Below are 26,780 nucleotides of genomic sequence, written 5' to 3'. Positions count from 1 at the left end.
TTTTTTTTGTTTGCTTGTTTTTGTTTTTAATTTGGAAATTTTCAGATCTTGACCTTCCTGTGCACTTAAGTTACAAGTGAAGAAGGTGCCCTTGAGGGAGAAAGGATTTCTGTCATCACTGCCAGAGCTGTGCTAAGAATTCTCTTCCCCACTGAGATTTTTATTTTTCACTCATCAGACAATTCTCCTGCCATTTGTGGTCTCAATGAGTGTCTTAACCCATCTTAAAGTGCTTCCTGCTGAGTAATTGAAGACCTTTGCAGAATTCCTTGCATAGATAATAAAAGCTCCAGCATTGCTCCATTTTGTGTCCTCTACACCCTCCTTCCCTCATCCTTCACCCAGGAAAGCTTCTAATACAGTTGCGGGACGAGCTTTGAGTAAGCTCCAGGCATAGAGATCTTGTAATGATCCAAGGAGGGAGAAAAAGGATGTGCTTCCCAATCTGTTTCATCAGCTGAGAGGATATTTCAGAAGGGAGCTGCTGTGCTCTGCGGCAACAGACATGAGCATGGGTTTACTTAATCAGGATGGTTTCAGGTCCCTTACTGTCCTGTGACTTGACCTCCCTGTGCCTCAGTATCCCCACTGGTAAAACGATGATCTTTTCATGGAACATGTGGGTGGTATTAAAGAAATAGTAGGTTGATTTTATTTTACAGGGAACATGAACAACAACAACAAAAAATCACAGTTGTACTTTCTGAGTCATGAGAGCCAAGGATTTCTAGACCCGTTGGAAGTCAAAGTAGCGGAAAAGCCCACCACCACCTATGTGATTTATTCCTTAGGTCAGCAAACAACCACTTCATTTGTTTCTCTTGTCTGAAAATGATATAAAATTATTTTCCTCCTCTTCCCTGTAAGAGTAACCTAGAGCTTGCTCTTCTGCTTTCCCTTACATGTGTGGGGCTGGACCATCAATTCTTCTTTCCTGTAAGAGTTGTTAATACCGTCCTTCCTTCCGTAAACCCTTACTGGGTGCCTGCTCTGGCCAAGGCACAGCAGAGCTGCTGTCGGGGGCTGGAGACATCCGAGAGGCCACTCTTGGTCCTCCTGGACCTTCAGCGAAATCAAGGCATGATCCTCAAAGTCTCTCTGGCTCGTAGTGTCACTTTTTGTCCTCTGCCTTCCCTCACCTGGACACTGAGCTGCTCAGTGTTCTGCAGATCAAAGTCTCTCAAGAGTGTGCTCAGCAGATGCTCTTTCTCCAGTGGCCAAGACTCGGCAGGGGTCACTGGGAACTGGGGTCCAGGCCGGCTGCCACTCCAGTGCTGAGAGCCCGAATGTGCCAGAGTGGTGCTCGCTGGAGGTGGCGGGGCGGGGTGGGGGGCGCGGTGTTGCTGCCTAGAGAGAATTGCTGCCAGCCCCCGGGTACAGTAAATGCATCACATTTCCATGAACATTGACACAACAGACTCCGGGGTGAGCCATCCAAAACACCCAGCAGGAAAGAAGGAAGCTTGTTGGGGGAGAGCCCCAGCTCCTGGATCTTCATGCTGAAAATGTGTCCGGTTTGATGACAGTGATGAAAATGTGTTTTCTCTCTCCTTCCTCAAGCCTCGGCCCCAGGGCTCCTGTAATTGACTGTGGTGGGTATGAATTACGAGTTCAGAGAGAGGGAGGCGCAGTGGAGTGACTTGGCACCCCTCCGCTGTGACATGCGGAGGGCCGGCGGGAGCTCCAGCCTGGGCCCTCGTGCGTCGGGGCCTGCTCCAGCTCTTTAATGCGCTCTGACCTGCGGGTTTTGTCCAGTACCACCTTGCTGGAAGTCTCATCAGTGGTTTCAGAGGTGAGGGAACAGCCCTGAAATTGAGAAAGCGTTTGGTTGGCTTCAGGCGACTGGATCTAGGTGGGAATATGCCAATTTCTTTCCCGTTTGGCCCGAGGATTTTGGACAGTATTTTTCCCTGAGGCTCAAAAGCATGCTTCTCCCCCACCCTGACCAAAGTAGCTGTTTGCTGAATATTTCAGAGGGTGATGATGGTGTTTAAGAGCTGCCACAATTCCAGTGTTTTCGTTGCAAAACACCCCTGCCCTCCCTGCCAAGTATAAGATTAGAGTTCCGGAAAAAAAAAAAAAAGGAAAAAAAAAAAAAAAGGAATATAATAGAAACCCAAGTCAGTGACCCACTCCAAAGACCTTTCTCATTTCTCTCTGCTGCTTGGGGAGCCCACCATGGGGGTCTTCATCCAGGCTTCTCACCACTGGTGACTTCATATTACTTACAGATTTTTCAGCTCGTTTCAGGTTTTAAAAATGTGGATTAACCTCAAGAGAACATGGAGCATTTATGCACACTTGGTGCATTTGCCCCTAAAATGGCATATTTATCTTCTAGCAGCAGGAGGAAGAAAAGACATTGACTTTTAATCCAGCCGCCTGTTTGATTCATAGCTAGAGCTCACCAACATAACCATTGGTACTTTCTTGATTTTTAAGATTTGAAATCTTGACAATGAAGAGATTTAAAGAGAAAGATTAAAAATCTGAAGCTACCAGAATATTGAGCATGCTTCACACTGAAAAAAAGAATTAAATGGATGAAATGATAACTTCAGGTACCCAGTTGTGAAGTTAGGGACTCACTCTCCCACCCCCCACTCAGATCTTTCCACCGTGATCAAAATTGTAGCAGTAGGGTCCATGGGAATTTAGAAACAAATGCCATTGTTATTTATATTTAAATAGCTAGGAGACTAAGACAGTCTGTGCAGTGGAGCTGAAATAGTCACTAGGGAAGAGTATTTCTCCCCATGTGAATAGAACTTTCATGATCATTGTGAGCCATGGAATGAAGAAGCAAGATGCTGACATAGTTTTGAGATTTAGCAGATCACCCCCATGTCCTCTGCTTGGAGAAATAATGAAAATGACTCCCATTCCTTTGCCAGCATTTGCCTCTTTTTATATTAATCTCAGCTGAATTGAACAATTTCTCCACTCTGTACAAAATAATGCTCGTCTTTGTATTCACTTGATAGGCAGGGGCACCCAGTCTCTGCAAATGCGGGTCTGGGAATATCGTGAATGACTGGAAAATAGAGTTGCAGGATTGGTCAAAGAAAACCAGAATCTGTCAAGGGATTAATACTTGGTTTTAAGGTAAAATCGTCACTCTTTGAGATGTCTCCAACTTCAGCTGTATTAAAGGCAGAATGAGATGTAACTTACTTGACACGTTGAATAGGTTTTATTCCATTGCCTTGGCTTTCAAATTGCTTAGAGGATGATTATCAAAAAACAAATACATATAGAATGAAGTCATGCCACTGTATTTTTAGTGCAGTGATAATCTTGATCCCAGAGTGAAGCTGGAGGGAATTATGTGCTGTCCCAGCTTAATCCCTGAATTAAGATTGCATTTAATCAAAAGTGTGAATTTAACCCCCGGTGGTATTCAAAAGAGTAGGATTAATTTTAGATACTTTAGAATTCTATTTCCTTTTAATACTTTTAAGCAATCAAAATTGTTTTCAAATTTCCTCTCATTGCTTAAGTGAATTGTCCTAAAGTTGAAAATAGAAGAAATTGAAATTCAAGTTAGAATATGCAAGATTCTTTTGGTATAATCTTGCCATTTAACAAGTATTCTAATGGATTCACGTCACCAGCTTTTCCATGTGGTGGTGGGTCTATCTGTGTGCATGTGTGCATGCACGCGCACATACCTTTTTTTTTTTAACAAATTAAATTGTTTTACCCTTTGGAAAGCATTTTGGCATGACTAGGAATAGGAGGCTTTTTTTTTTCTTTGAGAGGACAAATTAAACTTGTTTCAAGAAACAAATGCATTATATTTGAGACAAATGTAAGTATTTGCCTTCAAGAGATTCTAAGAATGTTTAAAGAGTGACACATCCATGGGGGAAATGAGCCTGAAATCTTCGGAGATCAGCTTTCCAAGAAAGATAAAGGTAAAACAATATATTGTCATTAAAAGTTGAGAAGAAACTGTTGCTGTTGGGTATTATTTATTGCTAGTGGCCAGGATGGGCAAAGCCTTAAATATAAATGTTTAAAAATAAACTTTCTTTTAAGTAATATGTCCTAACATTTTCTCATCAATTTGGCATCTTTTTTTCACTTATCTTTGAGTTGATTTCTAGTCATTACCTTGATCTTTCTATTTCTCCTTCCATAAGTGATTTTAAAGATTTTATCTATTTGAGAGAAAGAGAGAGAGCACGAGCACAAGCGGGGTGGGGGGCAGAGAGGGAGAGAGAGAATCTCAAGCAGACTCCCTGTTGAGTGTGGAGCCCAACTCGGGGCTTGATCTCATGACCCTGAGATTATGACCTGAGCCGAAATCAAGAGTCAAATTCTTAACCAACTGAGCCACCCAGGCGCTCCCATAATTGCTTGTAAGATCACACTTTGTCTGCTCTGTGTTCTGATTATGGACTAGTCCGTGACCACTAAAATGTGGGAAACACTCTGTCACGGGGACAAAGTATCACTGGCACTGCGGGATCCATCGACTTCATTTAATTTTTGGCTCTTGCAAGTTATAGAATGACTACTGGTGTCTGCAGTATTATTCCAGGTTCTCAGCATGTGTCAACTACTTAATTCTTCAGTGTTTATTCGTTTTAATTGTGGACACTGTGTTTTGTTGCTTCTGAAATTTAGGCTAGGGAGGTGAGGGAAATGATCCCATCTCTAAAGATCAAAATCTATAGAGCAATAAGTTCCAAGTTGGAAGCGGGGGTGGTTGTCAAACCGAGAAAGGTTCCATGCTACATTAAAAATATATAGAGTTATATATAGAAAGAACACATCCTACATTAATACCGTAACTTCCTTTTCATTGCTGGTAGCATAATCGTCCTCATGCTAACATCTTTCTGTTGTTGGAAAACAAAATATCCTAATATACTTGGTAAGATTAAGCAGATACCCTTTCTTGGTATTCTTTCCAGTTTAAAATTGCCTGCTACTTTTTTAATAACTAGAAAATTTAGATATGCCTACTAAAAAATGTATCAATGCAGCACAAAAATACTGTCCATCCATCTCTGATTATTTCTGGAGGGCCAGTGCTAACCATTGCCCTTGGTACTAGGAATACTCAGACCTAGTAGCTTCTTTCTTATGAGGAAGTGAGGGGAAACCTGCAATCAGAATACAAAGTACTAAGTCCTGCAGAGCCTCCATTTGTGTAACATAATACGTTTTGTGTCTCGCAACAATCTTACAACATTTTACATATGAAAATGTAGAATGCGGGGATTTATGTGATTTGCTCAGAGTGGCCAGGCTAGTGATTGGTGGTCTACCAACAACTCAGGTGGCATGTTTTCCCATCTCCCTACTCTGCTCGGCCTATCAGTGGCATAGTATAAAAGAACACACACTAGATATTTCTGCATATATCCCCAGAAATACTTTTAAAAATGTGCCTGCTTGCCACTCTGGAAAACTGTGTGGAGGTTCCTCAAAGAGTTAAAAGTAGACCTGCCCTACGACCCAGCAATTGCGCTGCTGGGATTTACCCCAAAGATGCAGATGCAATGAAACGCTGGGACACCTGCACCCCGACAATGTCCACAATAGCCAAACTGTGGAAGGAGCCTCGGTGTCCATCGAAAGATGAATGGATAAAGAAGATGTGGTTTATGTATACAGTGGAATAGTACTCAGCCATTAGAAACGACAAATACCCACCATTTGCTTCAACGTGGATGGAACTGGAGGGTATTATGCTGAGTGAAATAAGTCAATCAGAGAAGGACAAACATTATATGGTCTCATTCATTTGGGGAATATAAATAATAGTGAAAGGGAATAGAAGGGAAGGGAGAAGAAATGGGTAGGAAATATCAGAAAGGGAGACAGAACATGAAGACTCCTAACTCTGGGAAACGAACTAGGGGTGGTGGAAGGGGAGAAGGGCAGGGGTGGGGGTGAATGGGTGACGGGCACTGAGGGGGGCACTTGATGGGGTGAGCACTGGGTGTTATTCTGTATGTTGGCAAATTGAACACCAATAAAAAATTTATTAAAAAAATGTGCCTGCTTAAATATTAAATTGTTTTTGCAAGATTTGTCCAACAACAGATACTATGTCCTTTTACTTGGAGTTGCAGAGGTGGTCAGTGATGATGTCTGAAATGGGGAGTTTAGTAACTATGACTTCTGATACCGAGTATAATGCTCTAAACCTGCTGCTACACTAAATTAACAATTTAGGTCCCTATCCTTACCTTGTGCTTGAATGCTTTGTACTGGGGACACTGTCCTAGAAATCATTTGTTTCTCTGCTGTTTAGATGACATTGAACTTGTGATTTTTACTATACAACTGAAAGGTCAGAATCTGCCTCAAAGCCCCTCACTGAACCAGTTTATAGTGACGAGCATCTCAGGAGTACCAGTCCTAGATAATGGTACCTTGCTGAGGACCTCGTTTAGCCTTCTTTCAGCTGAGTTTGCTTCCATCAGCCAAGGAGTTGGTGGGGCTTTGGGGACATGCCCACCTAAAACTGTGTCCACTTCTAGATCATATTTTCAGTATCCAGGAGCCCAGAACTAGTTGACCAGATGTCTGGGGATCGGTTTCCATGATTCGTGAGAATCTTTTTCTTTCTCTCTCCACTGGAGGGCGCAATGCACTACTGGTATACCCTCCCCAGGCCTTGAGGGATCACCATAGGCCTCTGTGGCCTTTGGTTGAGCTGTAGACAAAAATACAGACATCTGGTCATTCCAGGGCTTTTGCATTAAGGACTCACGTTGCCTCTAATATTTATTTTGGGGGCATGTATAGGGCTGGGTCCTTATTATTCAGAATTCTATTAAAGTGGCCTGTCTGGGCCACCTTACCTAGAATAGCCCCCTCCTTCGCAATCTCTATCACCTTGTGTTATTTGCTTTTTGTGCTATGAAAGTCTGTTATATAATCTTTTATTCATTTACATGCTGCTTATAGTCTACCTTTCACTGGAATGGAAACTGCTGGAAGGTGGGAAATTTTCTATTTTGTTCAAGGCCATCCTATAGCATCCAGAACAGTGCCCGCTGCATAGTAGATATTTTATATGATATTTTTGGAATGAATAGACACAAAAAGGGTCTTCCTTCAGTGTGGGGAGTAAATTTTACTGTCTTAATTGGTTGCAACATTTATATTTTCCTTTCACACGTCATCTTACCAGAAGTAGGGAGAAAGAAAAACTGGGAACAAATTAGGAAATTAAATGTTTAGAAGCCTGCAGATATTAGTGGAACCATTTAAGGGGTGGAACAGGACTCGAATTCTCTGGAAGTGAGTAATGCAGTTAGACCAATAATGCTATGAGTTTTCCACTGAACAAAGAAGGAGGTGAAATTGATGACGTACTTCTAAAGTTTGGTTCTGTTGGAGAAAGCCAACAAATTAAGAAATGTTACAAGAGTTAAAGTTTTTCACTTTGGCCTGTATGGTCTTCGATCACACAGTTCTGAATGTACATGCAGTATTTATTTCACAACTTTTCTTCTCACTGACCTTCCAAACCTCAGTGTGGTTCCTCGTATTCCTGGATAGATGATTCTCTAATACAAGCCTCTGAGATTGGCAGCCATTAAATAGGATTCAAAATGCCTATCTCAAGCACATCATCAATAAAATCCTCTCTATCAAATAAACAGTAATGCTTATTTTATTCACAAGTAGCTGTCTGAAATTAGGAAACTCCAAACAATTGGTTTTTTTATTTGTTTTACTTTTCAAAGTATGAGTCAAATGAAATACCAATGTCAATATTGAGTAACTCACTAATTGCCAGTTAGTTAGTAGCTGGAGAAAGGTTTAAAGACCATAATACCCTCCTTTAAATGCCTACTTTTGCTAGATTCTTTTGATTCTTTCACTGGTTAACTGATTTCTGGATCAGTTTTAGAAAACTTTTGGATATGTTGGGTTCAGATTTTAGGGTTTGGGAGTGGCTTGTCAGTGGTAAGTTGTCTTAGTTGACCCTTCTCTTCTGAACAAGTGTACAGCCATTATGCACCTAACTGATATAGATATATTTTAATCAAGGCAGCTCTGTGTGTGTGTTTGTTTTTTTTTTTTCAAAGTCTGAGAAGAAAATGGAGGGGAGAAATCTGTACATGCTCTTTTTTCCCCTCAGTTTTGTCAGTGGTTACTCAAAGATACAAAATATGGAATTCTACATATTTTATTTCCTGGCAACTGCCTCATAAGATCATGAAAGCAATACTAAAATTTACTATACTCCTTTCTTAAATATTAATCTCACATCTTCATGGAATGACTTGAGATCATTTATCAACTGGAGCACCTAAGTACCTCTGTTGTATTTAGCACAAACTTTGTATTCCCAGTCAAATCAGAGAATAGAATATATAGATAAAAATGCAAAGCTAGAAGGAGACTAGAGGACATATTTTGTCTGTTTTCTCTCACATTACAGATAAAAAAGTCCACGAAGATTTTGCAAGGTCACGTAGGTAACTGGTGGCAAATCTAACATTATAACTGATTTCTCCACATTCCAGCCACTTCTTTTTGTTATTTATCCACATTTTTCTCAATACTCACCATGTTAAGACATTATACAAAGCCATCTAAAATGCTTTTTATATACTATTTTTCTCATTTCTTTAAAAACATGTAGTATGCGCATTTGGTCACATTTTAGATCATTGGATTATATGATAGTACTCAACCAATGGAACATATTAAGTTAAATTATAAATTGTTTGTATAAGTGATATATTCATGTAATTCAAAAGTAACACAGTATGAAAAGGCATATGCTAAAGATTTCTCTCCTGTGTCTGTATCCCCTATATCAAGTGTGTAATCACTTCAGAGAAATGCAAAGATGATAGTTTTCTTTATAGACTATGTCTTTCATTTCATTTCAAGCTGTAGCATGGAGACTGTTCTCAGTACATAACTTAGTCACATTCTCATGTATGGTTGCGTTGTACTCCATTGTATTGATATGTCATTATTAATCCCTATCAGTATATATTCAGGTTGTCTACAGCTTGCAGTTATTATGAACAGTGATTTGGTGAATAGCCTTGCATGTTTACATGTATGAATAAATATGTGGGTTAAGTTCCTAAAAGTAGCATGACTTCTTGTAAAATTTTTGTAGATATTGTCTAATTATGTTCCGTAGAGCTGGACAGCTGTATATTCTCATTATCATTATATAAGAATGATTGTTGTATCATGCCCTTACTAATAGGATGTTATCTCATATTGTTTGTATCTGAAAGGTGGAAAAGTGGTATCTTACTGTGGTTTTCATTTACTTTTGTCTTTATCTGCATGAGGTTAGGCATATTTTTATACATTTAAGAAACTATCTTTTCAGAGATTACTGTACTCCTATCCTTTGCCTGTGTTCCTACTGAATTTTTCTCTTACTGACTGTAGAAACTCTTTATATATTAGGGAATTGCCTTTTGTCTGTTATAGGAGCTGGAAACATTTCCCGTTTGTCATCTGCCTTGCTTTTGAAGCTTTTTTTTTTTTTTTGCCATGCCAAATTTATTTTTTTATGTTGTAAAATGTATCACTTTTTCTAAATCACTTTTTCAATTTGCATTATACTTGGATAAGCATCTCCCATTCTAAGATATTTTTTTAAATCTCCCATATTTCTCAGGGTACTTTTATGGTTTTGTTTACTTTTACATTTAAATATCATTCATTTGGAATTGGTCCTGATGTAAGATGTTAGCATGATTTCAATTTTATTTTTCCCCAGTTGGTTGTTGTTTTACCATCACTTATGAAGTAATCTGTTTTCCCCACATGATTTAAGGTAGCACCCTTATCATATACTATATTTGGGGTCAATTTCTTGACTTTCCATTCTATTCCATTGAAATCTGTTGACATTTGCTACCAGTATATGTTTTAATCATTAGTTTTAATATATTTTAATGTCTAAAAGGCTAGTTCCTCCCCACTGCAAGATATATTTTTAAAGTGACACCTTAATTTTTTTAAATTTCAGCTTTATTGAGGCATAATCAACATAGAAAATTGTAAGATGTTTAAAGTGTATGTTGTAGTGATTATTATATATATATTTAACATTCATTACGATATATGTGTGTATATATGTGTATATGTGTATATACACATATATACATTTTTTTGGCAAGAACATTTATGTTCTACTTTCTAAGCAGATTTCAATTATATGATACAGTGTTATCAACTGTCATCACCATTATGTTAGATCCTGAGATGTTACTCATTTTCCAGTTGAATGTGTACCCTTTTACCAACCTGTCTCGATTTCTGCCACCCCTCAACCTCTGACAACCACTTTTCTCCTGTTTCTACAAGTCTGACTTTTTTTCCTAAGAGTCTGCATATAAGTGATGCCACGTAGTATTTGTCTTTCTTGTGCTATTGTAATTTGTTTTCCAAGTTTATTTATATAATAAGTTATATAATGTGTATTCATATAACTTCTTTTTTATCCTATTTCAGAAAGTTTTTAAATTGCAAAATAATGAGAGATGAGTTCAGCTGTGATTGTCTGGGGGGGGTAGGCTTCACAGAATTTTCATGTAATGTGCTTTGCTTGACACGTGGAATTTGATGAAAGAGAACATCTTTAGAAAAAGATTCTGGCAAGGGGGTTGCCCACTGTTCACTCGGACCATATAGGGAGGAGAGCTGTATTGGTAAAGGGGAGTGTCCTTAAAGCTATACAGCACACATTTGTTGAAGTTAATGAAGTCTACACTGAAGCTTCAAAGGTCCTGTGGTTTTTAGAGTCTGGATTAACTGTAGTTCCTTAATATATAAGAAATAGAACCTTCAGAATTTAAACCAGTGAAGGAAAGCACACAGTTTTCCTTTTATTGTCCTGGGCTGACTAGTTTTTTGAAAATGAATTTCTAAGCATCTTTTCTATGCATTGCGGCTTCTTGGCAAAAAGTGAAATCTGTATAATGCATTACCTCCGAGCTTTTTCTCAAAGGGCTCAAGGACAGACATATGGATAATGGTTTAAAAAAATATATATATAGTCTTTCCAGTCATAGAAATCTTCCGATCCAAGAGGTGATTTTCCCACTTTCCAAAAAATGTAGGGCTCTGTACTCATACTCCTAAAGCACCAAGACAAAATACATGATACCTGACGCTAAAAACAAAACAAAACAAAACAAAACACAATGTACTTTTCTTGAATATTTCAGCCCTGTGATTGGATAGAATGACTTGTAGCCAAATCTAGAGGCCAACTTCAGTGCCACCTTCTAGCCACCAAGCCCAGCACTTGTGTTTGGTAAAATTATAGAAGAGATGCTGTTTGGTAGGATGTTTTGTTCTATTTTAGTACCTGTAGTTCATCTAGGAAAATGGCTGTCACTTGGTTTTCTCACATACTTATCCCACATTTGTGTATACGTGTGTGCGCACGCTTATGGGAAGTGTGTACTTAGAGTGGTGTTGTAGAAACAATGATATGCTCCCCTCCCAGTATAGACTTGGTCTGATCTCCAGCAATCTGTTTGAGACCACACTGGGGGATTTGACACTTTCCAGTTTATGTACACATCTAGGTGGCAATTCACAATTGATTGGAGGCTCTGTTCGGGGAAAAAGCCACTGCCAATATAGGATTAGTTTGGAAAGAGTTCCATCTAAACAGATCTGCAGCCTTCTTTTTTACCAAGCGTGTGAATAGGTACTGGTTTAATCGTACTTGCAAATATAATCTACATAGTCAGAATGTTCGCAGATACTCTAATTAATAGAGTGATAGATGCCATTAATGGAGATAACTGCATCTTTACTAAGTGGATAATTGTGAAATACATGCTAAATATTTCTGGTAAAATGTAAGTCCTTCAAAGCCAAAGACTTTTTTAACTCATCTTTATATTGCCAGCACAGTGTCTGGTACAGAATAGACACTTAATGCTTATTGAATGAATAAGTGGGTGAATGAAACTCATTCCTTAGCAATATTATTTGAAATGAAGAGATTAAAACGTTTCCTGGAAATAGAAAAAAGTACATGCGTGCCCATGCTTGCTGCTCCATTTTGATTGAGAAGGAAATTGATTTTCCCCTTTATTTTTAGAAACAGTCCCTTAAAAATTACCCTCTTCATTAAAAGAAATTTTACATGCATTTTAATGCCACATTAGTTTCGATGTGATTTCTAAAGAGCAGTCGCTCGAGTCAAAGAAAACACAAGATCCCTCTTAGCTTCCTGACAACCATTGTCCTGTAGTTCAAAGAAAGACACACAGTCCCTCCTATCCAGTATGCACAGTTACGTGTGTTGGGGATGGGAGGGTGTAGAATGACTCAGTGCCAAAGGGTCACTTAGTCTATGTTAAATAAAACAGGAGCAGGAACACCTTTCATTTTCTAGAATATTATTTTTCGTTTATTTGGCTTTTTTTCTGTACTAATAATTTTGCCTAAAATACCTGTCAGCACATGTATGATGCTTAGCTGTGATCCTAATCATAAATGGCTTTTATATTTGTTTAGGAAGCTATGTAATTCTGTCTGCCTTGTTAGTGCTGTAACCTGGAATTCACTATTTAAATTCATCTTGCATATCAATAATCTTGTTGAGTATATTTCCTGATAGGTGAATCAGGGAAATTTATTAGTTTGGCTTTTGGCCTTAGTGCCTTGTTTATGGCTGTGCATTTTTGAGCCTGTTAATCAGTAGGCAAAAGTGATTTTGAGATCTTTATTGAATGGATGAATATGGAATCTCTAGTGGACTACAAAGTCTCCTTCCCCTCAATTTTTAATCTCTTTGTGAAGAGTAGGGGTAAATGGTAGAACAGAACATTTTAGAGTATTGTGGCTAAATTAGCAGGAGAGATCTAACAGAGAAGAACTTACTTAGGAACAAATTATAGAATGACACTGGGGCTGATACTGCATGTCAGATGCAGCATTCAAAATAGAACATGCTTAGTTTTATGTTGCTGTTATGACCTCTTTAAAAAAAAAAAACCCATATGGAGCCTTAACAGGTTACAATTCTGTATTAAACTCAGAAGTTCTCGGTTGCTTTGTTTAAGCACAAGTGGTGGCTAAATATTCAGACTTCTTCAAGGGCGGTAGGTTTGAATTTGAACTGGCATGGAGCATTTGGCTCAGGAAATTGAGTGATTTCTCCAATTTTGTACCAGAGGCAGGTCTAGGGCTTTGGTTTTCTGATTCCCCAAATATTGCTGTTTCCATCATACTATGTGGTAAAAAGCCATTTCTTAAAAAAAAAAAAAAAAGAAAAGAAAAAAAAAGATATTGTCTGGATCTTTATAAAAAGGTTTGCTGACCCTTAATATGAGGTCAGGGTGAAAAAAATTAGTATAAAAATTAACTCTTATCAATTTGCAATAAATTTGTGAGTAAAATATGCTTTCCGAAGAAGCTAAAAGGTAGCATGTTGTTAAGAGATAGAGATGACGTGTCATTTAAGACTAACAAACCCATATGCCATGAAAATAAAGGAGAACTAGGATTCTAGAGACTCTGAGCCCCTGGAATCAGAATCAAGTTACCTGCATGAAGTCTGTGAGTTGCACAGAGTCGGCTCAGGATGGGACATGCCGCACAGACTGTCATTGATGTTGTGCTAACCCTGGTGGGACTTTGAGCACTCAACAAATGTCCTTCTTCTTGGCAGGTGGAGTGGATCCAACAGCAAGTGGTAAAAAAACGGACAAAGAGGGATTATGACTTCAGTCGTGCCCAGCCGACTTACTTCAACGATCCCAAGTGGCCAAGCATGTGGTATATGGTGAGGAGGCCTGACCTGGGGCCGTGTTGTGCAGGGGATGTCCTTGGGGTCTGGGAGGACAGAGAAGCAAGGGCCAGAGACATTCTTCTGTTTCATGACTCGCCATGTGAGATTGGTTGAAGGCACATGATGTTTTCTGGATCTTTTTGGAACTTTGCTCTTTGGTTCTAAGGAGAAAGAGAAGGGATTTGGGACTTACAGAATTTCCATTTGGGAGTTTACTCTGGGTAGCCTTCTAAATCTGAGCCAGAGGATAGAAAAATATACCGAGGCCCAGACGGACACCCTTAGACCTATCAGTAATCCCGTTCCTCTCTGATATGCATTGCTTCCACCTTGAAACCCGTCTGGGTAATGGATCCTGGCTCTTGGAAATCATTGAAATGACCCTGCTGGTCACTTCATACGTGCCTGCTTACTTGTAATCATTTTTAAAAACTAGGGAAAATAATTTTTTAAACCAAGGACAAAACTAGTTGGAGAGGGTGTGCCTTGTAGCTCGTTTGGTGGTTCAAGCAAAAACTTGCAGTGAGGGGAACTGCCTTAAGTGTTGGGAAGAGCAGTCCACCTCTTCCCTTGGCATTGCCTCCTTGGAAACTATTTCTCCAGTCCCCGAGTTTTGCGGTGGTGATCACTGAGAACTCGGTTACTTTTCTTCATGAAATCCTCGTGTCTCCAGTTTGCTCTGTAATCTACAAAGACACTTTAATCTTCTTTGAAAGTCTCTATTGCTCACTATTGCCAGGGGGTTTTCCCCTCACCTGTTGTATTTTTTGCAATCCTGTCCCGGCTTCCTTGCACATCCATAGCATGGTGTGGACCGATCTTATGCTTTCCTGCCTCCGTGCCTTTCATTCCTTCCTCCTGGGGGCGCTCTTCCTGCCTTTCCCCATGGCCTTAGGCGGTCACTCCCCCAGTCTTCGGGACCCATGACAGGCTCGCTGCTTCAAATCTCCCTGGTCTTCACCTGTCCACTCTTTCCTTCCTTGGCTGTCCCGGGCCTTCTGTCTTTACTGTGCATGGCATCCTTCCCTTGCCTCTTTGTTGTACAGCTGTTGATATTTTAATCATACTCCCCTGTTACACGGGATGAGGAGTAGGGTCCCCTGCAGAACCTGACCTAGCACGTTTCAGTGCCAGAAATTTGTGCTGATTTTGAGATGGGTGGAAGTGGCTGGCTTCTCCTCCACTTCCCTTTTCTTAGTCTTACCCAGAAATGGAAGGTTGTGGAAACCCCTCGTTTTGGACCTGAAAAGAATTTTGCATGGAGAACTCTTTCAGATGTAACAAATGAGAGAAAGAGAGAGAGTGTGCATGCAAGCTAGAGAGCCATAAAGCTAAATTCAAATGGAGGTGGAACTCGAAATAGCCTTTGAGTAGAAATCACCTGAGGGAACGGTAAGATACTTGACAGCTGGTAAGCTCCAAGACCAAGGGAGAGTGTGTATCACATGGGAAGGCATTAGAATGAGTGTTGGGAGGACCTAAGGGGCTTTGTCCATGCTGACAAAATGATAAAAGTATAATGGGATTAAGAGATAGGGTGGAAGCAAAATCCCTTGCCACCTCTGTTCAGAAGGCCAAGGAGAGGGAGACACCCCCCCCCCCTTGCCTTACACCTGTCTCACTGAATGGTGGATATGTAGGGCAGCTTTCCCTGACCCTTTCGTCACTCCAGCAGGGCAGCCTAGGCTCTAGAAGAAACCATGACCAAAGCATTAGCACACTGGCCAGCCTGTGGAGCGAGATCTCTTCACCCCCAAGAACCATGGCTGTTTCTTTGTAAATTCCCTTTCACTATGATGAAAGGTTGATGGAAGAGCTTTTGTTTGGGCATTTAAAATGCTGGTTTTTTTCCAACACCTCTTTGATAGTTCAAATAGGTAACATTTTTAGGGAGCACTTGTTGTGTGCCAAGCAGTGGTGCCAAATAGTTTGAGTATGCTTATAATGTAGTGTGAACAAAAGTGTGTGTATGAGTATCGGTCGCTTTAAGAGTGAGGAGTCGATAGCTCCTGTTATTTAGACAACTTGCCTAAAATCACCCAGCCTGGAAGTGGTAGAGACTGCCAAACCAAGCAAGTTAATGGAGTCCATGGGACTGACCTGGCATCCTGTCCTCACCTCACCCTTCTGCTATTTACAAACACTATCATAGGAAAAACCCTCTATTCAACCCTCTAAGGACTTCCAACCACAGAGAAATGGCTAAAATTCAAGCAGAACGGTGGGTGCCATGGAAGCTGAACAAATTATCTTGGAAAACTAGAGTGCTTCAAAGCTTCCTATGAAGTAATTGCTTTTCCCTGAACAAAAGCAATGGGAAGTCCGTTACACACCTTATGTATATCTGCCAGGAGTAATATGATAGAATGAGTACTAGTACTTCAAATCTGCCAGCCTGGATGCACATCCTCATTGCTTCACTTACTGTGCCATGAGTGAATCACTTTAACTCACTTCAACTATAAAATAAGAGTATCTGGCTCTTGTGTACGAGTTAGCTACTGCTGTGTAACAAATCACAGAAAATCAATTTCAAAACAATTATCTCATGGGTTCTTGGGTCAGGCATTCAGACAGGGCCCAGCAGTGATGGCTTCCCTTTCTGTGGTGTCTGGGACTTGAGCTGGATGACTCAAAGCCTTGGGTGAAGCTGGAGGATTCATTCACAAGTGGCTTAGCTATTGGCCTCACCACAGGGCTCCTGAGATGATGTTAGCTTCCCCCAGGGCATATGATGCAAGAGATCATGTTAGAAGTGGTGATGGCTTTTATCATCTAAACTCAAGTCACAGACTGTTTCTTCTAGAATTTCCTATCAGTTCCATGTGCCAGCTCTGATTTAGTGTGTGAGGGGACCGTATGGTGAGGGTGTGTGCACGAAGAGGTATGAGGATTTTTTGGGAAGCTGGTCCCCACAACTAAATGCATTACCACATGAGAAGCCTTTAGCACAGTGCCTTTTCTGACACTAGAAAACCATTAATAAATCTTAACTGTTATTGCTCTCTGACCTTTTAATGCAATACATGCTGTTTCCTTTTGTCTGTTGTTTAAACCGCTGCTAGTCAAGGAAGGGGGGGGATCATATGTCCAGTGGGAACTCTTCAGAGCACTCTAGTGACACATCAGTGACCCAGCTGAGGCAACATACTGATTTTCTTTTTCCTTTCTCTGAGGCCTAGTCCCTGCTACAGTTTCTGAGGGCTGCTTGGCGAACCTCCATAGGGTCCTGCCTTCAACTCATTAGCCTGGGCCCCGGCCTGTCATTCTATATTTATCACAGGAGAGTGGAGATTAAAGAATGGCATGAAGTGTGCCTGAGTGTCTCTTTTAATTAATTTAAAAGCTTTGCCTCTGTTGCTCCTCCCCTTGGAAACTGGTGTGTGAAACCATTATGTCTGGCCTTGGGGCGTGGGCAGTTTATCCAGGGAAATGTGCATCTGCATCTACAAGAGTTGGTTATGGAGGAGACCATGGCTGTATAATTACTCCTCTGTCCTGAAATACTGTGTTCAGGCTTCCAGGAGTCAGGAGGGCCCCATCCTAAAACTAGCACTCACCTCTTGTCGCATCAACAGACTTCTCCCCTACCTACTCTTTGTCTGGCAAAGGGGTAAGCCCTGAGGCTTGAGGAAGCCATGATTTGTGCTTCCTAAGAAGGTCAGTAAAGCAGGGGAGCTTTACTGGGCAAAGCTCAGTATGAAAGCTTGCTGGGCAAAGGACTCCTTCCAGAAGTTTCTCTGGGATCATATACGTACATCCAGCCTCTGCTCCTTGAGCTTTGGGCTGTAATTCTTGCTTGCAGGTCTGCTACTTCCATTGGGAGAAGCTAAAACCTCCTGAGTAGCTTTTTAAAACCTATCCAAGCTTGGGCTCCCCCATCAGCGATTCTTTGTTTTCGAGAGTGTGGCTCGAGTGGTGGGATTTCATTGGTGCTAACTCAGGTTGGAGAAGCTTGGCAGCTAGGTAAGAATGCTGTGTTACTTAGTGCCCTGAGTCTAGTATATAGTAAATACTCAATAAATGCTCATCAAATAAATAGTTGAGTAAGCTGAATAAAAAGAAATCTGTGATGATCTCCACAGTAGACAAAATAATCAATCCCATTTGTTGAATGCTTAGTATGTGTCAAGCATGCTGCTAGACTTCTACATGTATTATCTTAACACCAGTGTTCCAGTGAGCTGAGGACCATTAATATAGTGATTTTACACATGAGGAAATTAAAGAAAGGACAAATTAAGTAACTTGTCCAAAGTCACCCTGCTTACCAGGGACAAGCGCTGGTATTCAAACCCGGCAACTCTGACCCCATAGGCTGGACTTCCAACCTTGATGTCCATGGTACACACACTGCTAGGGGTCAGAATCATCTGGAGGGATTGCTGCCCACCTCACTCACACCCCCATCCTGGATCTGGGAATTTGCATTTCTGACAGTTTCCCAATCTATGCTGTCGTCAGGGTCCCAAGACCCCTTTGAGACCTCTTTGCTCTACGCCATCTCAAACATGAGTTTCTATGAATACAGCTGGCTCTTGTCTTCCCATCATCAGCTGGGGCACGGAGGGGTTTTTAAACTTATGGGACACTTTAAAGCACACTTGGTCAACTTAACTTGTTTTTCTTGATCTTCTACCTTTTTCTTACATTTTCTAGTTGGGAAACTGGCAACTTTGACATGAGAAGACATTTTTACTTTGCTTGCACTGATTGAAAATACTCTTGGCTTATATATTCTTTCAAGATGCTCCACAGGCAAAGGTTATCTGACAGGAAAGGTCATGAAGATTTAGCCAAGTCTTTAGGAACTCAGTATGGCAGAAATGGTCTTAATGTACCCAGCTGGTATAGTGGAACGTTTTGATCCTACCAAAGAAAATTCAGTGTGACTCTAGAGACAGCAAGGCTCTAGAAGGTGCCTCTTCAAGAGTCTGGAAATGCCAATCGAACAAATTCAGGGGGTTAAATATTTAAATAAGTTATTGGAAAATACTTCAGATACACAGAAATTGTAAAGGATGCCATGGACGCCTATCCACCTCTGCCCAAACTGAGGAATAGAACCCTATACTGTTGGCCCCCTGTGAGCTCTGTCCTAATAGCATCCCTTTATCCCCTACAGAGTTAGCAGATGCAGAATTTGAAGTACATGAGGGAGATCCCCTTTGTAGGCAGATGCTTCTCTTTGTGGGGAGGGTATTCAATTTGCAGCAGATTAACATTATTTGAAATCATCATAAAACACCCATTCGTGGCTCGAATTTGACACTCGGCTCTTGACCAACAGTCTCTAGAAGACCACCTGGAAATGAAAATTGGATGAAAAATTAAATTTGATAGAAAAGGTCTTTTGTTCCTTTTTGTCATGTAAATGTTTTATTGTGTAAAGAATTTGATGGAGCATTGTACGATATCTCTTGTCTAACTTACAGAACTAATAATTTGGGAGGAAAAAAGAAAAACTAACAATTATTTTAGACAAGCCCATAGGAAAAAACTTAATTATTATTATTATTTTTTGGTTCCTGACTGATGGAAGGCAAGCTCAGTTCAAAAGGGAAAAGTGAGGAAGGGCTTGTGAAATCTTACTCTTTGACTCTCAGACTTTAGTAGTAGGTATGACTGAATTCTGAATGTGTCGTCTTAGCACACTAGAATTTTCTGTGATGAATATAGGGTGGCCTATTTAATATGCATTTTTCATGCCAGGCTCTAATAAATGGACTCACTTTTTTGATGTACTACCTCAAGATTTCATGAAAGCTCTCTGGGTGGCTTTTCTGAGGGGAAAAATTATATTTGTCGATCAGAGTGAAAATTAGCTGAGTTCGGCTATGCATGTGGGGCATATCTGCCAAAAACTATGAACTAGCTAGGATAGTAATTGTGAAAAATGATTTTAAGCCACATGATTCTTTCTCAGCCAACTGGATGGTGTTCAGTACTCCAAGAGTTTGAGACATTGCTGTTTCTGTGGTTGGCACACATTTTCCTAATGATTTATACTGTCATTTGACTCTAATAAAATTTGGTGGAGTTTGTGGCATTATTGTCCTGGCAGCTTGGAAATCATCCTTTTAAAACACCCCATTTAGCTGGCTTAATTGAAAATGCAACATGGTGCAAATCTGCAACCATGTGGCACATCTTGATGCAAACAGGAGGTCTTCTGAGGAAGGACAGACTCCAGCCAAGCAACAAATGATGGACTGGTAGGAACTAATGGGGGCTTAGACATGATTTTGGTGTACAAAAATTTACTTCTAACTAGCTCTGTGACCTGTAGAAAGGTATTTTAGATCAACTTTAGCCCATCTGAAAAAATGAAAAATCTGGTCTGGATATATTTTCCTAAGTTCATTCGTGCTTGAACGTCCTCTAGTTCCACATTGCAAATTCAACTGGATACTGGGTCAAGAGAGACCACACACCACCAGGGGCTCATGTCTTGATTTACGCCTCAGACCCACCCCATGAGCTCCCAACTGTTATGTACCGTGCTTTGGTTTCATTGGTAGCTCAGATTCGCTATGTCCCCTGTGTTGGGGGTCCCCAAGACCACCCCAGGTTTCGTGATTCATGAGGAAGGCTCACATGATTCAGCATATAGTCACATTCATGGCTATAATTTATTGCAGTGAGAGGGTACAACACAGAATCAGCAAAAAGAAAAGCCACATGGAGCAAAGTCCAGAGGAAACTAAGCGTAAGCTTCCAAAAGACTTATTTCAGTGGAGTCATACAGAAAGCACTTAATTCCTCCAGCAGCAAATTGTGACACCATGTGTGAGATGTTGCCTACCAAGGAAACTCATTAGGGACTCAGGGTTCAGGGTTTTTATTGGGGATGGTTGTATAGGTACTCAGTGCCTCCCATGTACCCAAATTTCATGCTCCCTGAAGGTATTTATGCACACAATATGGTCTGTGCTAAACACTTTAGGCATAATGAAACATTTTGATGACAGAATGGTGAGAACTCTACCCAAATCCAAGTTCCCAGATGCCAGCCAAGGGCATTTAGGGGGGCCAAACACACAAGTGGCTGAGTTGAAGAATAGCTCAAGTTTTATTAAAACTTTGTGTTCACTGAACAAGTAAATTAACACCAAAGAAAAATGCTCAGAAGTATTCCCTCCCAAAAAGCAAACTGAATCCCCAGTATGGTCCATATTTGTTTTGTAGACTGGGAAATCCAGCTGAATCAAAGTTTTTGTCAGGCAAATATTCATTCATTCGTTCATTCATTCCTATTTAGCAGAGATTTATTTTCTTCCCAGCATTTCAAATACTCCCAACACCAAGGATAAGATGGTCAATAAGTTGGCCACAGTACCTTCTTTAATGAAGAGTCAGTGGAACATTTTATGGGTAGAAATTTGGATTCTTTTACTTGACCAAATCAGTTGATGGTAGTCTGCAGAAGTGCCATAGCAGAACTCTCTTGCTTGCTTATTATCATGATGACTGTGAGGACTTCATGTGATTTCGCTACCCCACATGCCAGCTATGGTGGAAGTCCGTATGTTAGGAATATGAAAGTAACCTATAATTAACTAGTCAAAGTGCCAGTAATAGATGATCCACTTGAAAAAAAAATCACTTCAGATAATAGTCAACCTTGCCAGGTGCAAATTATTACAGTCTTTATGAATTTCCCTGAGCAAGCTAGAACTTATTCCATACTGGTCACTTATCTTCTCAGCCTTCTTTTCAAAGAAGAAAAGTACGTGGGTAGTCAGGTCCTTTGGGCCCCACTCTCACCTGATGAAGGGTCTGTGAATAGAAACAAAGGTGTGTTTATCAAGATTGTAGTCAAACCTTTTCTTTCATTAGTACCTCATTTTCTGTTGGAGAGTGGGTAGCAACTGACCCTTCAGCTCCCTTCATCTGTGGTTGTCTTAACATGTTGAAGACAAGTTCTTTTTTTATCAGTTTCTCTGAATTCCTCACTTCTCATTTACTTTTCACCCCACGTGAGGGCTGGTTCCAGTGATGAAAGCAGTTTTGGCTTATTTTACTCCTCTCTCGGCCAATAAGTAGGATTCTCTTAGTAAGTACTCAGTAAATGTTGTTTGAAAGTGAGAAGAGAGAGTCAGTGGTTCAGTCTTCGTCTGACGTTTTCCAAATTCATAGAACTGAGCTGGCACTTCCGAAAGGACGATGTGCCTTCAAATGTCTTGCGTTGAGAATTCAAACGTGACAATTATCAGAGGCATCCGGAATGCTGTTTTTCCTTGATCTTGGTTAGCAGTGAACGTGACTTTTACAGTAAAGTAAAAGAAATGATTCTTCGCATTGCAGGGATGAGAAGAATTGAGACGCCCCAGCCGCCTGGGGAAGAGAAAGTAATAACTGTCTTCAAATAGAATGCACACACACATCAATATGATTTTTCCAGTTTCTCAAGTGTGAGAAAATCCTTGGTAGACGGTCTCAGCCTAGGGATGGGATTCTAGGCTAGCAGTGGATAATCCAATATGCAAATAGTCCATGCTGAGAGACTCCCTGCACGACAGATGAAGGCAAATCACAGCGAGATAGGTAGATTGGAACTAGAAATTCCAGGAAGAGGATTTGATTACTTAATCGCGTAGGTCAGAATCAAAGTTTGGTTATAACGTGGAGGTGCTCTTTGTGATGGGAGGCGGTGTGGACAAAGTAAAGAATGTGTTCACTGATTAATCTTTCCTTGATTAAAAGGAGAAGAACCTTATAAGTAATATCTTTATGCTAGGGAAAAAAGTCAGTTTGGATACGCCTATTCATGTATTTAGTACAAAATTTACAGGATAGCCTTAATGACTACTTGGAAGAAATGTATCTTTTTTTTTTTGTTTTTTTTTTTTGGATCTTTTTTAGTTTCCTGGTTAGTCGAATTTTGACCCTTCTAAAAAGCCTACTGAGATGGAAGTTCTGATCCAAACAGACTAAATTAGCATGTCTGAAGTAGAGAGAATCATGCCGAGGTAGCACAGGATTGAGTTCTTTTAATGATCTCTTTGCATGGTTTCCGGAAACCGGGTTAAATTAGTGTTTTAAGGCCTGATGTTTGGGTTTGTTACCTAGTGATAGAGAAACCATTTTCATTTTTCAAGGAACTAAAAGAACTTCACTGAGTGTCTCCACAGTAGTGAGTTAAGCATAACAGCACTACATAAATGTGCTTTTAGATCATTCCTGATATGCTGAAGTGTTTTATATGCCTCCTCTCGTTTTGCATTCATGCCTGTACACTGAATCTCAGGCCCTTCTGCTTCGCATCCATGCACACTACATACACAAGCACACGGAAACCAGTTCTGTGAATGTTTTGGCAACTAGTGCTCTGAGTCAGGTGGTCTTTAAGAAGATATGGGGGAGGTGGGAGCTCCTAGACCACCAAATTGGAATGAGTCTGAAAAATAACCTCAGCTCATGTTCAATACCCACTTTGTAAATTTTCACTAACCAGAAGTATACTCTCCTCAGATAGCCCTTTCTTCCCATAATGAACAATTTAGTTCAAAAACACTTCCTCATACTTGATCAGAAACTTATGTCCCTGTTGCTTTATGCACTCCTAAATTCCAGGTCGAAATTCCAGGTTGAGGATCACATCTGATCCCTATTTCACCAGCTTTCACTGCAAACATTACAGGAACTGTTTGGAAATTGAAAGCAAAAGTAGAGAGAATAACATAATGAACCCCATGTCCCTATCACCCACTTCGGTAACGATCAACTCAAGGTCAATATTCATTCATTTATTGCCTCCTATTTGATTATCTTCAAGCAATTCATACACTTCATTTCATCCCTGAATATTACAGTATGTATCTCTCTAAGATGAGAGCCATTTTTTTTCCACAATACAATCATAATATCTTTTTTACTTGTAAAAAATTAATAATTTTTTTATATGGTCAAATGCCCCATCTGTTTCAGATTTTCCCTATTGTCTCATAAATTTTTTCTTTGTAATTTGTTTGAGTCAAGATCCAAATGAGGCTCGTACTTTGTGATTGGTTGGTATTTCTTTTAAATTTTATTTTACAGCTTACCTCCATTTTTTTTCTCCTTTGAAAATTTTTGATTGAAGAATCTAGGTTACTTAGGGCTTGGTGTGGTCTAGATCTTGCTGATTGCATTTTCATGGGGTCCTTTAGCATGTTTTGTTCCTAATTTACCACTAAGTCAATAGGTAGTAAGAGGTAAAGGCTCAATCAGATTCAAGTTCAAATTTATTTTTGAGAAGGTGAGGATGAGATAGCTCAGTACCTAGTTGTTATATGTGCCTCCATCAGCAGGTACAGAGTATCTGCTTTGTGATCTTAGTGGTTACCATCTTGTAGATCCATCAGGGTTTAGAAAATAGTGATCTTCTCTTTCTGGGATTCCTTCTTCATTTATTTGGCTGAAATGTTTTGATATAAAGGGATTACGCATCAATTATTTGCCACCATGACGTACAGTTCCTACAGTTCTTTCATTTATCGGAAGCATTCACTGAAAGCTATGAGCAAGGTTTTTTTTGTTTGTTTGTTTGTTTCATTACCAAGAGTGGATTTAAATATATTTCATGTATTTTATTTCATTGACATTATAAATATCTTCCTTGCAGTGAAAACCCATTTAAGTTAGCCCCTAGGTCCTTTTGACATGACCCCAATATTCTTTTTCTGTGGTATAACAAGCTGTCCCATACTCTTCATGTGTATTTCCTGTTCCAGACGGAATCAACCATTTCTCCAAAGACCCCTTCTACCCCTCTTTTTTTTTTTTTAATTTGATGTTTAGAGACAATAATAGGAGTGCTGAGATTCTCACTATTGTCGAATTAGATTTTAGGACTTTGTAGTGAACAGAGTTGGAAATGTGCATTATTATGTATAAAATATAGCAGGAGTTTACACAGATACGTCCAATTTGAAAGCTATTCTACAGTTTATTTACTCTCATTAGTCTCACATCTGTATCTTTTCCCATGCTGACAATTCCGTTCTCAGTGACGCCAACCGAATTCCCTGCTGATTTAAATCTATTCTACCATCATAGTTGTTTTTCTTTTTTTTTTTTATTAACATGTTTTAATTTATTTCACATTCTGGGCTGTCAGTGGAAGAACAGGAAATATTACAAAGACATATATTTCTCTAGCTTGTAGAGGCAATAGATGGAGAGGAGCAAAACCATCTGTTCCAGCAACCTGATGCCTGGGAATTAATATTCTATTTTGAAGGGATGAAATTAACTTCCCTAGGTCTATGCACAATAGCATATAATTATTTCCCCTAATGTGCCTACTTTAGAAAAGAGTATATTAAACTTGGCATTCTTTATTAGTTTGAAAGATGAAGTAAAACAGGACTAGAAACATTTCTAATTGTAGAAGTTTGTCCAAGGAAATGAAAGATTAAAGAGATCCGTAATGATCAAACCTGATTCAATCTGGACAAGAAAAAGGGAATGTGCAATGAACAAATCATTTAAACTGGTTGTACACACTAATGAGCATTGAATTAGTTCTATCCTCCTAGGACTTAAGAACTAGGAGTTAACACAGACCGTTCAATAAAAGCATTAATTCAATGTGTAACAGAAGGGAAAATGAAGGAAAGCAACAAGAAAAGTAATTCCCACAGAAAAAAGTAAATTAGTAATGATTTTATTCATTCCGCAACGTTTATGGAGCTCCTCCTACGTATCAGACATAAGTTAACCTGCTGGGGATACAAATCTGAAAAAAGCTGTGTGCTCCGTTCCCTGGCCAAGTTATAGGCAGGCTGAGCAATCACTGACTTTCTGTGCTAACAACATAGTACAGGCATGCACATGAGTACTGTGGCCCCCTGCAAGTATATTTAAGCTGTTTGATATGGAGTTATAATCTTTCATTTGATTGCCCAGATCTCAAATTTCTAATGTGGAAGTGGAAACTAAGTGATGGCAATTGAGTGATGGTACATGATAGGACTTCTTTTTCGGGAGAGTGAGTGATTTCCACAGCCATTACAAAATTTAGTTCTGATGAACACAACTTCTAAGGATTGTAAATAGATATCTCCAAAGGCAAGTGGTTTGGGATATACTGGTTTGAACAAACTTAAAAACACTTCTTTTCTGCAGGACTTCTCAGAGCCTTTATTATCCTAATATGCTTTGTGAATTGGTGAGAGAGGGACATACATGTTAAAAAAAAAAAAAAGTTTCTCTAACTTGTCCTAAGAAAATATATTTTGAATGAAATGTTTCATTTGAGATTGTTTGAATTGTAAGTTATCAGAAAATTCAGTCCAGACTGTGGGAGAAGGAAAAGTGATAGAAGAGAGGGAATTGATCGGCGTGTGTGACCGCAGCCTGGCCCGCCTCCCTTGATCCAGGAGCTAAAGTGGCTCTCTGGGACCTGGTTCTTCCTACCACTCTACGTAGCTCTGATCCCTCCAAGTGTTGGTCTCATTCCAAGCAAGCTTTCTGCTCATTACAAGTCACCTGTCCGTAACCCCTAGTTCAAATCTAATGGAACAACGAGAGCTTTTGCTGTGATGTTCTGAGAAAAGTTCTTGGGGGTGCACACCTTGTCCATCGTGCCTTACCTCCTCCCCTATTCTGTTCTTGTTTTCTGACCAGTGAGTCTTCCCTGCCTTGTCCAACACCCTTGGGACACAGTGCCTTAGAGGGAGAGCAGGAACTAGGTAGCAAAAGTAACAAATGTGAGTCTGGAGGGAGGAAGGCAGTCTTTCCACCTCGACAGACGTCTCGGGGCATGGGTGGGCACCCTTGTCATGCATGTTCCCCGCCCAAGCGAAGGCAGCTGTTGATACAAATCCCCCACCAGACAGCTTGAAAGAAGAGACAGCTGGCCCGCCTCCTCAGCTAGGGCCCCGCGTCTAAGGGCAGTGGGTGGTCTGCGGGGCACTGGCGTGGCTTCCACTTGGCTCCCTGGTGCCGCCAGCTGCCAGCTGCCTCTCCCTGGATCATCTGGAAGGCTGTCATTATGGCATGTGGACTCTGCTTCATGCCCTTTGGG

At 40.2% G+C, this 26,780-nt stretch overlaps 1 protein-coding gene across 3 annotated transcripts in view; it reads left to right on the top strand.

Moving 5' to 3' along the window:
* The window catches only part of PCSK5 (proprotein convertase subtilisin/kexin type 5), a 457,726-nt gene that overhangs the window by 74,098 nt on the left and 356,848 nt on the right, over nt 1–26,780 (top strand). For all 3 annotated transcript variants that reach the window (XM_038527061.1, XM_038527060.1, XM_038527062.1), the window contains exon 3: nt 13,649–13,762. In XM_038527061.1, coding sequence (XP_038382989.1) covers nt 13,649–13,762 — 114 coding nt within the window. The remainder of the gene's footprint in view (nt 1–13,648; nt 13,763–26,780) is intronic.

Source organism: Canis lupus, chromosome 1 (genome assembly GCF_011100685.1).
Source record: "Canis lupus familiaris isolate Mischka breed German Shepherd chromosome 1, alternate assembly UU_Cfam_GSD_1.0, whole genome shotgun sequence".
NCBI classification, from domain to species: domain Eukaryota; kingdom Metazoa; phylum Chordata; class Mammalia; order Carnivora; family Canidae; genus Canis; species Canis lupus.
This window is presented reverse-complemented; position numbering and strand designations above follow the sequence as displayed.